Here is a 13,992-nt window from a genome sequence, read left to right as displayed (position 1 = left end):
CGGATTCAGTCGGCTTTATAGAACCACCTCACAAAAAATTTGAATCCAACAACTGATTATATGCCCTTTATTTCATTTGTTATTGAGAATCTTATAATTGGATATGGTGTAATTCTACCAGGTTGATAGAATTATTCCCAGCCATTATTGCTTGATGAGAATGAGATCTACTGGATCCTGCAAAAGGCAGCCGCTGCCCGCTTGTCATTGCTCGGTTACAATGGGAAGACCTATCCACTGCAGGAATCTCGTAAATAATGATGGAGAGTGTCATCACCACCACTCACTCAGTTGATGGTTATGCTGTGGGATATCCAGAAAACATTTTACCACGACTCTTTTTATATTGAAACTATGTAGTAGGCTAAGCCTGAAGTACTCTGACTGATTGTATTATGTAGCCTACATACCACTGCTTTTAACAGATTATTATTAACTAGCGGTGTCACATTTAAAGAGACAATGTAATTTCTGATGAATGTGGAATGATTTCTGGAAATTCAGATTTGTAATAATTTGAGATAGAAAATAAGACTATGCACTGCTGTTGTCCTACCGCATTCGAATGGTATGAATATGGTCAAATTTCATGTCCAACAATCCAAACTCCATTAGCTTCATCTCTGCACATAATCTGTCAGATATATGCGGATACTGGCAATCATGATAAATTTTATGTATAATTTTAATCTTACACGCAATAGGTGTGTTAGGCGTTAAAGCGGTTATATCTTAGTTAATAAAACAAGCACCATTTTACATATTATAAGCAATAAATGTAATGAAAGCTAGCATTAATCAACTATCTTGCTGCACATAAAAAACATGTTACAACGAAATGTCTACGACTCGATGTCAGTGATTACATCAACGCTTGATCGTGATATCCTTTCGATTGTACCATTCGCTATAGCTGGAGATGGCGACAATGGCGATGATGCTGTTGTGTAACTGCGACGTTCTTGCAATTCCTGTGGAATTTAAGACATCTCAAAACTTATAAAATACTTATAAAATATTGTAGATATGACTGTTAATGCAAATATATTTTGGTTGACAAGAGTCCCTGCAGAAGCAAAAATTCTGGAGGTATGTAACGATTTACTTAATTCATGGATTCTATTATAGTCGACTAAACCTTCGCGTATTATATAGAGCGCCTCCAAGTTGTCAGTTACGAAGTAGTATATTATTGCGAAGCACAAAACAAGATTGTTTAGTATATCTCATCTAGATCACTCCCGGCACTTTTTCAATAAAATAGGATTGAAGGTTCAAACACTGTTTGTTATGAGTCCACTGTATTTATAACTTGATTTCTCACATCGGCATCTTCACACTTGACTCCACAATTTTCTTGATCGTGCACGCCTTGTCTTTTCAAGCACACTCGGGTGGTGCAGTGTAGGGAAAGCTGTTTATGAAAAAATATTAGCTCAGGTATAAGCCGCAGAGAGGTTGAAGTCATTTATACAAAACACATTAGACAAGCACAACCTGAACCCTATTTATTATAGATGAATACAGCATAGTTAGCGCGTCGATCTGCGTGTCATGGCTGCGTTACCTTATTAATTTGGTAAACAAAAATTTTATACTGTTATAGTGTTATTTCAATTTCAACATGTAGTCCTACTTTTAGCAACGAGATTGCCTGTGAAGACTTCATTGCTACAGTTCAAATGCACGATTTAGTTACTGGTGTTAGCGGCGTGCGATAACCAGCATTGAATACAGCGGTGGTTCCCAACCTGTTGACCTCGCGGACCGGTAAAATTTCGAAACAAATGTTGTTGACCGGTACACCTTCAAAATCGGAATTAACCAAAAATTTCATGACGACAAATGCATGCAACTCGAACTCGAATGCAATATTCGAAACTTCATTTAATGTTGCCTAATAGATATGTATATGTGGTTCTATTGAAGTTTCTGCATGTGAAACTCGCGAAGTAGGCCTACTGATAAAGACCGCCAACTTGATTGTGGTTGTTCGGTATCGTTTGACAGACAAGCGACTGTGCTGTTTGCTGATAGCCTCTGTTATACTGTCAAGTATCGCTCAATTGCACTGGCGGAAATTAACGCTGTTCGTTTCACATATAACTTTCCCGAATCGAGATGTAGGCTCTTTAAAACCATTTCGCACAGCATGAAGACATGAAGACAAATTCAGCACCAAATGAGCATGTACCGTGCCCATTTCAAAATTTTTTAGTTGCTTTGTTAGAAAACTTTGCTCGAAATATTTAGCTTCCTCTTTGCGAGTATTTAGTGACTCTCTGCAGTGAGGTTGGTTCGCAATCACACAACATCAAGAACGAAATTCACTACATGTGGCGACAGAGCGTAGTGGTATGAACCACAGCAGCTGCACCACCAATAGGTTTCGTGTCCGACCGAGATCGACTATAGATTCCCATCTCAAGTGTTGGCGGAATATATATGCTCCTAGATTCGCCATCTGGGTCGCGTAAGCGGTGGCATAAAAAGCCTTGAAATGGGATGTGCTGCAAGTCGGCATCATAATAATTAATATCAACCAGGATAAATGACCATTGTAGTCGAAAAAACACCACGGACATTACACTACAAACAACAACAACAACAACAACAATACACACTACATGTTGTTAGTTAACGTATTGCGCTTATTCAACTAATCGATTATATTAACGAAATTGATATCAAGAATGCATCGTTGTCGCATGTAAAATATCTAGCAGGCGTAGGGATCTATCATGATTCGATATGTTAATTGTAAGATGAAAACGAAGTCCGTACGATAGGGTCTTGGCTACTGTGCATAACTTGTTATTGAGGTAATTCGTCGAAATTGTTGGCAAAGCGACAGCATTATATCATTATAGGTTCGTGTTCGCCTTCACATAGAACCTTCCAAAAAGGTTCCCGCTCACACGAACCATAACCTTTCAGGGGTTGGCACCATCCCGACTCCGGTACTTGTATAGCCTAGGACAGGGGCGGGAAACATACGGCGCGCGACCGGATTTTGTCCGGCCCGTGGACAGCTTCCCGTCTTACATGATAATGTGGCAATAGTGGCCCCAATCTGCCGAGATCCCCACTACTTGCTAACTATACGTCAAATTTCAGTGACTGTAAGTTATTATACACGTGTGTGCGCAGCGTACGAAAGTGGAGACTACGCGTAAGCTCGTCGAAATGAGAAGACTTGCATTATAGGCATTTACGATGTAGGCTACTCAACTCTAATGTTGTTTGTGGTAATCATGGTGTTTGACGACTACAATGGTCATTTACACCAGGTCGATATTTTTTAATTTTTTATTCCGTAACCGCCGACTTGTAACACGGCACACTTCTAGGCCTTTGTAAGACACCGGTTATGCGAATAAGATGGCGAGGAGGAGCCTAGATAAACCTCCAACTCTTAGGTAGGAATTCTGGATTCGACCTCGGTCAGACTCGAACCCATAACCCATTGGTGTTGTTGCTGTGGAACCCTAATGAATAGATAGCTTGGTAAATTTGGGGTATCGAACGCCTCGAGATCTTAATTAAGGTTGCACCATAGTGTCCCATATGGTGTGGACACAATGAAATCTAGCGGCTTAGTGTAATTGGTCTACGTCACACTTTTCATTTGGTCAAAGGCAATTTGACGGTAATTTTTGACCGGCTTGCCGAGCATTAAATTTGATAAAATGAGTATCAATCGAAAGCTACCGTGGTGCTGATTTCGAAAATATAAATGTTATTCTGCTCGCGGTCCAGGACCCCTCATAATCAGCCTCGAATGTGGCATTGTAACGGAGTTTTGTTTTGTGATGCAGCCATATGCCGTCTGAGCAGCTCAGGATCAATTTTCGCAATCAGTACCACGATATAGCTTTCGATTGATACCAATTTTATCAAATTTAATGCTCGACAAGCCGATCAAAAATTACCGTCAAATTGCCTTTGATCAAATGGCAAGTGCGACGTAGACCAATTTCTCAGAGCCGTGAGATTTGCTCGTGTCCATACCATATAGGACACTATGATTGCACCATGTGTCGATTGATCAGAGAGAAGCAGACATGGCGGCGCCTGTACGCCAATGCTGTTCTCAAATCCACATTGGCGAGAAATGAATTTGAAGTGACATTGGTGTCGTAGAAATACATTCATTAAATTCGATCTATTCATTGTACCTGTGGATAAATGGGCGAATAATGTATCGATTCGGCAATCTGGCCCGCCAAGTACCTAATTTTCCAATATCCGCCCCGCCGATTGGAGAAGCTGCCCGCCCCTGGCCTAGGAGAATACTGCACCTTGGCGATAGCTTATTCCCAAATACCGCTCAATAATATTTCTGGTCTAATCAATATGCTGCACACTGAGTAATGCACACTGGAAATCGGCTATATATCGGATGATTCAGACTACCCTAAACACAGGATGCAATGCATCGCAAAATCACACAACGCAACTAAACAATCGGAGATAGGAATAGAAACTATATAGGTCTATTATAGATATTTTTTACCTCTCCTGGTTTGGATTTGAACGTAAATGAGTCGAGACTGAAATATACTATTCGTTTGTCGTGACTTATGTTATGCAAAAGCTGCAAAGTGTCGTCCAATACGCATCTGTAGGAATAAACAGTTAATTACTTATTTTGTATTATTGGCACTATTAAAATGCATACCCGTCTTTAATCAGGTAATACCTCATTTCTTCATCTAGGTCAGTTCTGCCTGGGGTGGCATAGCATGTGACCACATACAATTCAAAACCTTGTCTCAATTCAAGATCCTGGTTTCCAGACAGAAAAACCTGCAGTAATTAATTCAATTACAATAATCTTTAACCACATGTTGCACAAAGTATTTCTATAATACAGAACTGCACATGTCTTCATATACCACGACGTCAGGAAACGTGTAAATTGCAGAGGTAGTCAGTAACGAAGTACTTCTACTTTTTCGAAGTACTCGAGTAGTTTTTCTCCACTTCTGGTACTTACTCAAGTATATAGAATCTTCGCTACTTCTACTTGTACTTCGTAATATTTAGTGATCTACTTCTTACTTTTCGCTATTTTCAGTTTGTCAACTAGAAGTAGTGTAACCCTCCAATTAGAAAAAGAGGCTGGGGGATTCTCGGGCTGTTTTCATGAAGTTCTAACATTTAATTTTCATAAAAGTCATGTATTACTCAGAATTTTCGTTGCGCTTCGCGCACAGTAGATACGGAGTGACAAATGTGATTTCACGAAAGTGAATATTATTTAGGTTGCAGCATGGCCTGGCCATGGTTGCAGGTTGCATTGCATCCCGTTGTCGCCCATATGAAATATTTCATCACAGTAAATATGGCCCATCATAACGTTTGAAACTACCGTTTCGCAATCCAGCATATACCCATCATATCGTAATCTAGCAGCGCATGGCGTGTCCTAATCTGGAAAAGTGGGCTCTGACATTTTGAGCGTTAGATCTGTTTTAGCAGACCACCGTTGAAACTGTTTAGCCAAAAGACATAAAATACATTTTCCGCTTTTCTGATGTAGTATTGGTACTTCTCGTTCAATTCGCAGTATCATTACTTATAATTCTAATTAGTTTCAGCTCTTTTGTCTGGAGAACATGCATGTTAAGTTTAAAAGCAAGTGTAGCATCGCTGTCTATTTTCCTACAATACAATTACATATATGGCATTTTTCGTTACGCCATATTTTTTTATCATCGTATGCGAGTCGCGCGAAGTGTTAACATCGTTTCCATACAACTTCTCCGTATTGCTCTTCGACTAATCTAAAGGCCGTAATATGCGTGAGGGAACATGCCATGACATTTTCTAAAACGGAATATTCGACTAAACAAAAGATTAGTATCCCATTTCCACAGCAAAACTATCATTTGCATCTCATGAAGCGGTCAAATGCTGAGGCTTTCGGAAATATATACCTTCTGGGATGCATTAATATGCATTGTACATGAAGCTCTCTGCACGTTCCGCATAGCTCAATTTGCAGCTGCTGAAAGTCTATGAGAACAAAGTCAGGAAATTCTACTACTACTACAGTTTTAGGTAGCTTATAGAAGAAGTACTTATACTCGTACTTGAGTAGATTTTTGCGTCGCTACTTCTACTTGAGTAGCTTTCTTGACTACTTTGACCACCTGTGGTAAATTGTTACATTGGTGCCCAGATGAATAAACGAAGGTCCGGCACAAAGTTTTCATATGTCGAGCATATCATTACACGAGTGTACTGGACTACATAAAGCAGTGGTTCTGAATTTTTTTTAGACACGCTCCTCTTTTTAATAGTGAAAAATTTCGCCATCCTTTTATCGTGATATCGCAAAATATTGAAGAGAGAAATCAGAATGCTAGCAATGCAATCCCAATGGATAGTCTGATGGCATTGAAGGTTATAGCTACCGGCATTGATGAGAGAATTCTCGAATATGAAATTCGGACAATAGACAGAGTAAAAACCATGAACTGGAGGTAAACACGCATGGCGCGAAAATATTTTCAGGTAACTGCGGCCTCGCGCCGCCCTTCAATTGCTTTCACGCCCCCCAGTTTGAGAACCACTGATATAGAGCATAGAGTCGGATGTCGACTGAATTGATAACCTAGATGGAAGTATGCCTGGGATCAGTGGAGTATTCAGGAAAGCGAAAGGATCCAAGATTTCCATGCTTTTCGTAAATTAGGGTTAGCGCCAAATTTTAATCCGCTCCACGCGATTTATTGTCACTAGATTTCTTGATTTTAATGCGGGTACCTAGGTACCTTATTCCTGGAAAATGAAATAGAAAAATGAAAGAGAAAAATAGAAAATCGAGAAATGAGCATTCCCGGTATCGCATGGGGCCGTTGGATGATTTAGTCTAGAGGTGTGCAGTAGGGCTGTTCAAAAATAACCTTTTTTCCTGAATCTTGAGGGTTACTTGATTAAATCGTTAGGTTGCCTTAAAAAACGACGCACACCAAATTTGAATTCATTCCAACCAATATTCGCGGATTTCGTAGAGTTTGAAAATTTTGAATTTGCCTAAAAATGCAAAAAAAAAATTTTTTTCAAATTTTTCTGCCAACCCCATGAAATTGTTGCGCTGTCTTCGAAAACGATGCCAAACAAATTTGACTCAATTCGAAGCCGTAGAAGTGGAGTTATTTCAGTTTTTCTTTGATAATTCTGGGATTATCCTTGATTGGTGGATCATCCCAGAATTATCATCAAAAAACTTGAATAACTCGGCTTCTGCAGCTTGGAATTGAGTCAAATTTGTTTTGCATCGTTTTTGAAGACAGTGCAACAATTTCATAAGGTTGGAAGGAAAATTGGAAAAAAATTTTTTTTTGCATTTTTAGGCAAATTTAAAATTTTCAAACTCTACGAAATCCGCGAATATTGGTTGGAATGAATTCAAATTTGGTGTGCGTCATTTTTTAAGGCAACCTAACGATTTAATCAAGTAACCCGCAAGATTAAGGAAAAAAGGTTATTTTTGAACAGCCCTAGTGTGCAGCCCAGGACCACAGCAAGTGCCGCATCCACCCCCATCGGGGAGAAGGCAAGCTTGAAGGAGACCCAAAAATATTCAGTAAATAGACATAAAGGCGAAAGAATTTGTGGCACCCACCTTCACATACAAGCGATCTCCAACAGTGTAGCGGGAAATGTGGTTCTGGTACTCCACTTCCCTAAAATAATGAAATCATGGACTTGTGAAGAGGCAACTTGGGCAGCGGTTTCCGACTGTTTGCTTGTTTGAGGTATTCATGGTGTTTGTCGACTTCTATGGTCATTTACACCAGGCCAATTTCTTCATTTTTATTCCATAACTGCAGACTTGTAGCTCGGTCCACTTCTAGGCTTTTATAAAACACCGCTTACACGGATGATATGGCGAGGAGTAGGAGGAAGTAGGCCGTGCTACAAGTCGGCCAGTTATTTTACCCTGTCATATAAAAAAAGACCAGACAGATGCGAGAGACCTATTACACTTCGGCATAAATACGCTCACTCTTGCGCATTACGCAGCGTCCACGCTTACAAGAGGCGAGGGAGAACGTCGACAAATGAATTACCTCACATTGGCACATGTCATCGCGGTGCGCAGTTTGGAATCCACAGAGCTAGGGTCAATAATTGTTGCAAAAAGGCTATACGGTTCTCTGTATAGGTACGCTAATTGGAACCTTTCAATTGAATGCGTTTTGTTGAAAGGAATACTATAAAAGTTCAAGATATTATATAGTAGCTATCTATACCGAGATGGAGATTTTAGATATCATTTAAATCCCATTGATTAATGCATCCAATCGCTATAGACACCATCCACCTCCACCGTTCATGCATCGACGAGAATGAAGACGTCATATTTTTCTATTATCAATTGTATAGGCAACTTACTTATACAAGTACACGTAGGTTGTTCCCGATACTGAAATACTCTTCTGGTCTTGGAGATCCATTGTTTCATTTAAAGACAAGGTGTGGTGCAGCATTCTTCCAGAAACATTCCGCAATAATGGAAGCCTACACTCCATTTTGAACTGCAATTCAAACCATCGTCGACTGTATCGCGAAGATGGTGAAATAACCGCGCAATAAATATGGTCGAGCTCACCTCGAAATGACCGGCTACTCGTGTGATGACGGAGTTGGAATCACTGCGCGTTTTATTAAAATCCCCAGCCCGTAAATAATTTCGATAAGTTACGTAGTTCTCACCATACTGTAAAAATTATATAAACAAGGCTAATACGATAGATCAGTGCTTTTTAACCTTTTTGAGCACTATCCGCACTTTTTTTAGCAAAAATATTTCATCCGCACAAACCAACCGAAAAGTGTGATGCAGAAAGAAAATGAAGATATTTAACATTATTTCGTTCCGATATGTGCAACAAGTAGGCTACTGGTTCAGGCCATCATGTGCCAAATTGTTGGTTTTCGAATCACCGTCTGCGCCGGTTCTGTTATTCATTACTTATTATACTTGATAGTAAAAACCATCGACATATTACACTGTAGCGATTGGGATGTATGTAATGGCAAGTCGCGAGAGATGGCTATGTCGTGAGCGATCGCGGGTTTTGTAATATATTTCACGCCTATTTGAAGTGTTAGTTTGTGAGCGTGGTTATTGTTGATATTCGAATAGCCGTCTACGCCGGCTCTGTGGCAAACTAATTACCAAAACATTGCCATGCGACTGATTGCTAGATTTAGCAATCTATTTCACACCTCTTTTGCTGAAAGTACGACATGCCGACGCAGCCTATACCCGAAAGTACGAATCACCAAAAGGGTCACCGGTTCAACACGAGTTTCGCGGCACCGGTCGAGCGGGCCCATAAGGGCCCCTGCCACACCACGACCGTTCCTGAACTTTTTAGACCGCGACAAAAATCTGAGATTAGTCGCATCACGCGACTCAAGCTTCACACATCAAAAAGAATGCGTTTGTAATATTAGCGATTTTACGGGCATGAATGACATAGAGAATGTGCAGTGCAGACAGTAATTGCACGCAACCCAACTCATAGCTGAGGTACGCGATTTCAAATTTGGGTGAATTATATCCCTCTGCGCGTCGCATTTGTGCTACTATCCACTGGGATTGCAACGGCGGGACTATTCGACGGAGCATATCAATATCGAAAGTTTTGGCCAACCAGTGACGGTCACTTATGTCCAAGGCCGATATTTTTGACACCGGACTTTACCAGCGGTATGCTGCCCAAAACGTAACGTCTTCATTAGGGTTGCATTTAAAACAAACGGTGTTTTAAAACACTTTGTTTAAAACATGTTTTAATTTTCTCATTCGGTTCAAGTTAATATAATGAATTCTCTGCGCAAGTTGGCCTACAGGACTTGGGATAGCCTACAGATAGGTCTTGGAATAGCCTACAGATAGGCCAACAGTTGCATTCTGATCCCGAAAAAGGTTATTACTTTCGTGTGGTATCATGATGCCTGATTGAGCCCGACGATGGGTTCCTGTTATTTTTGGATAGCAGCAGACATGCATATGGGCTGCCGAGGGAATACACTTCGAGTTAAAATACGCAATTCCTCGTCGGTTTGTTGAAGTAGATCACGTTCTTCTCAGTTATTTTCGTTATAGGTGGTTTGCATATAACTTTCCCGGGAATATAGACTGGAAACTTACTTGCTTTCCGGTAGTTTACCACAACAAACATACGTACCGTGAACAGAATGCTTCATAGAAAATCACAATAACCAGTTGGATTCACCACAATAAATATGAACGACTCTTATGTCTGTCTGATAGGAATGAGTTGCGTACAGCCTAATATTTAAGCGGACCGTGACGTAAATACACGTTAGGAATCGTTTATGGAATACCGAAACAGCATGTTAAAAATCACTGATCCACAGAAACTGCGCCGCAAATTTACCTCGGTCTCTGTGCCACAATAGGTATAATGGAAATTCCGTCTCCAAGTCAACGAACGATATCCATCATATTGAAGTTGGCACGAAGATGTCCTGGAGTTTAAGTAAATAGGAATGTTCCTCATTTTCACGCTCAGAAATCGCATATCACATTCAGCTGTCATCGTGGTTGGCTGACAAGTAACTTTGCAGGGATCTGATTGAATAAACAAATGCTATTTCAGTCAACAGTGTTCAGAGATAGGCCTATTTATGCAACGCAGTGGTTCTTAAACTTTTATCCGCGCAGGGCCCTCTTTTGAAAATTGCCTGGGTCCGGCGCCCCCATATTTAAGGACGGTAGTAAAAACAAAGGTAAGAGTTCGAAGTCTGGTTGGTCTTTTCGGGTGGGGCTTGGGACTTCACTATTGGGAATAGCTTGAATCTCGCCCGAAGATCATAATTAACCCTATGATAATGGTATATATTCGGGATCAAATCAGGGGTGTAATAACAACCATCGGGCACGGGCTCAATACCATATGATCGATTGACTTTAACATGAATGAATTTCAAACAAATAAGCAACCCATATATTACATAACGTTCATGTAAGGTTGCGGGTCACAACACTAAGCAGTATCATCCTTTATGATACGATGAAGAAATAATCTGAAGATTTAATTTTCTTAGCTCTCAAATACTAATATATTTAGTTAATCATTTTGACCTAAAAGCTTCAAATCATCTTTATTGTACAAAGGGCTCTCACTCTCACTATTAAAAGTGGTACAGTGGCTCGTTCTTCGATTTCGACACGCTGTTCGCTGCGGGATAAAATACCTGGTTCGAAAATTTTGTGGAGAATAACTCAAGGTAGAGTAATGGTAGTATTTTAACGGGGAATTGGTGATCTAAAAGTACGCGCAATTCATTTGACATGATAAACCACTGCATACATGGAAACATGTTGCAAACATGGCCGCATATATTTGTGCAATGTTAATTTGCAATGAGAACTCAGGGATATATAGAACTGTTCTACTATGTCCCTATACTGCACCCTCTACTGCGACAGCATTATTCTTCAGCGGCCCTCATACCAAATGAGCCCAACGCCCCCCTATCACCCCCTGAGCGTTCCCGCCCCTTTCAAATCCAAATCCAAGGTTAAGAAAAACTGATCAAACGCGTATATTACAGTGGCGTCTCCGCTGGATATCCCTCATATATTATATCTTGTGCACACAGAGCTATGGATACAAGCACATCTATTCGTCTCGCTGTTTTCTACACTTGGTATCTACAAATCCGGGTAAACTTGCATGAAAATACATATGCTTAGGCTACACACCCTAAGTGACTATGTTCGATTGCTTCATTGCCTATTGAAGTTAATGCTTTATTCGCAGACATGTCAGAATAAACACAGTGCTCCTAGGTTCATCATTTCGAGGATTATATAGGTCATAGCCACAACTCGAACATGTAAACCGCGCCACAGCGCCATATCATTTTTCGTTTCAGTCAAACTTGCTACTCCGCGCAATGAGGCAAAATCTGCTTTCAAAACCTCCAGACATTACCTTCCTTGTACTGACACTTGTCTCCGTGTTGACCGGGTGGACAATTCGTGCATTTATATCCATTTACTAAATCCACACAGGTAGCGCCATTGGTAGAACATATCTGAAAGGAGAACAAACTATTATCGACGTACGGAATACCATATGTGAAGAGAAACACAACTTACATGTCTACCGGCGTTGCATTCATTGTACAGCTCGCAGTTTTTCCCCGACGCGTAGCTGTGGCATTGACAACGGTACCCATATTTTTGATCGTAACAGTTTCCATGTCCGTTACAAATATTCGGATTTTCACATTCGTTCAGTAGATCTGGTTCATAATCAATGAATGGAAGCTTACTATAAAGCGTACTCCAATCATTTCCCCCATACACTCGGTATAAAGCAGGGGTTCTCATCTCAGCCCTTTCTTGGCCGTGGCCCATTTTCCGGTTTGAAAATGTGCTGTGGCCCACCTCTTATCTAGAGTCATAATCCTGTTCAATGCGTGTTAATCGACGGTGCTGATATGCCTATTTCTCTAAAACATGCACATTTTACTCTTAATTTACTGATGATATTTAAATGTAGACCTCTTGGGACATTAAATCGCGCAAAGCGCGACGAAGATTTTCAGGTTGAATATCCTCCAACAAACGACCAACGAAATAATCTCGGGCCCCTTCGAGCTCCCCCAATTTGGGATTTGGGATTTGGGTGCGGCAGTGACGGCCCTGGTAAGCTATATCTCCTATGTATATTATGATCGCCCGTTGCTCCATTCGCGTCGCCAAACACAATGATCAAATCCCCGCATCCACTGTGTGATTGGGGTTTTAGTTCCACTATTGTGGGGAAAATATAATCATTCTGTACCAGTTTCAAACAATTCATTAATGAATGGGGTACTACAGAGAAGTGGAGAAAGAGTTTTTTTTAATATGCATGCTGTACAATGTACATTGTATGCCTTGTACCAAACCAACTGAAGTTGCAATGTCAGAATATTCAATCCAATGATACAATCAATTCGTGTGCCTCTTAAATGATGTGTAATGATGTCCAGGCCGGACATCTTAAACCGACTCCTAAGATTATTGCGCTCCCCTATAAATACTCAATCCATTACCATTCGTTGCGGTGGTGCAGTATACGTTCACCAGAAGTTGCTAGTAATTTGCGATTATGGCTATTTTTATCTTACAATCAGACGACCTGTCGAGGTATTTGTAGCGTTTAACATAACGATTATAACTAAACTTACACTAATTCTAAAATTTTCTAAATAGCTTTGTGGCCCACCTCAAATGCTCCTATGGCCCACCGCCACCATGGCCCACCCTTTGAGAACCCCTGGTATACAGGCATGGTCAGATCATATTTTAAAGAATTTATATCGTTGTATTCATAACAATAATTGACGTAAATATAAACATTACCTTATCGCTCCTTCACCGCAGAGAGAGAGAGTGAGAGAGAGAGAGAGAGAGAGAGAGGAGAGAGAGGAGAGAGAGGAGAGAGAGGAGAGAGAAAGGAGAGAAAGGAGAGTGGAGAAAGAGAATAGAGCGAGAGAGAGAGAGTGGAGAGAGAAAGGAGAGAGGAGAGAGAGAGAGAGAATCCTAAACAAAAATATAGGCAATACGCTTGATGTACTGAATTGAATCTAACTATATATTCGCGTTTGTTGCCTGTGCTTGCGGGACTATAGGCACCAGATTTTGGGCGCCAAAAAGACACACCAAGGCAGATAAAGTTTTAGCCAACACGAAGTGCGATCCCAGAAAGATCGCCGGCGATAGAACCTTTGGCCGAAGACCACGCCGGATGAACATGTCCTTGCAATCTGAGTCCCGCGGTACAAATGTGACCAGTAGAGGGAAATATTGCGCCCCGTGAATATATGCAAATTGGGAATCGTGCGCGTCTCACAAAAGAAGTTTTTTTTTTAAAATTTGCTATGCTACATGTGAGTGATCCTTTGAGTGGCGACAACTGTCTCCATATTAGAGGGTCAGGAAAT

At 40.7% G+C, this 13,992-nt stretch overlaps 1 protein-coding gene across 1 annotated transcript in view; it reads right to left on the bottom strand.

Moving 5' to 3' along the window:
- Positions 1 to 667: 667 nt before the first annotated feature.
- Positions 668 to 13,992, bottom strand: part of LOC145457688 (uncharacterized) — a 34,555-nt gene continuing 21,230 nt past the window's right edge. Inside the window, exons 9-18 of the mRNA XM_080335956.1 lie at positions 12,158 to 12,303; positions 11,991 to 12,093; positions 10,428 to 10,621; positions 8,627 to 8,734; positions 8,410 to 8,552; positions 7,637 to 7,697; positions 4,682 to 4,809; positions 4,517 to 4,622; positions 1,325 to 1,414; positions 668 to 971 (exon numbers count right to left, since the gene is read on the bottom strand). Of these exons, the coding sequence (XP_080192082.1) occupies positions 843 to 971; positions 1,325 to 1,414; positions 4,517 to 4,622; positions 4,682 to 4,809; positions 7,637 to 7,697; positions 8,410 to 8,552; positions 8,627 to 8,734; positions 10,428 to 10,621; positions 11,991 to 12,093; positions 12,158 to 12,303 (1,208 nt within the window). The 3' untranslated portion in view covers positions 668 to 842. The remainder of the gene's footprint in view (positions 972 to 1,324; positions 1,415 to 4,516; positions 4,623 to 4,681; positions 4,810 to 7,636; positions 7,698 to 8,409; positions 8,553 to 8,626; positions 8,735 to 10,427; positions 10,622 to 11,990; positions 12,094 to 12,157; positions 12,304 to 13,992) is intronic.

The sequence above is a fragment of the Botryllus schlosseri genome, chromosome 15 (assembly GCF_051294905.1).
Source record: "Botryllus schlosseri isolate E-star chromosome 15, Bs_hap1, whole genome shotgun sequence".
Taxonomy (NCBI): domain Eukaryota; kingdom Metazoa; phylum Chordata; class Ascidiacea; order Stolidobranchia; family Styelidae; genus Botryllus; species Botryllus schlosseri.
The sequence above is the reverse complement of the archived record's forward strand: the minus strand, read 5'-3'. Positions and strand labels throughout refer to the sequence as shown.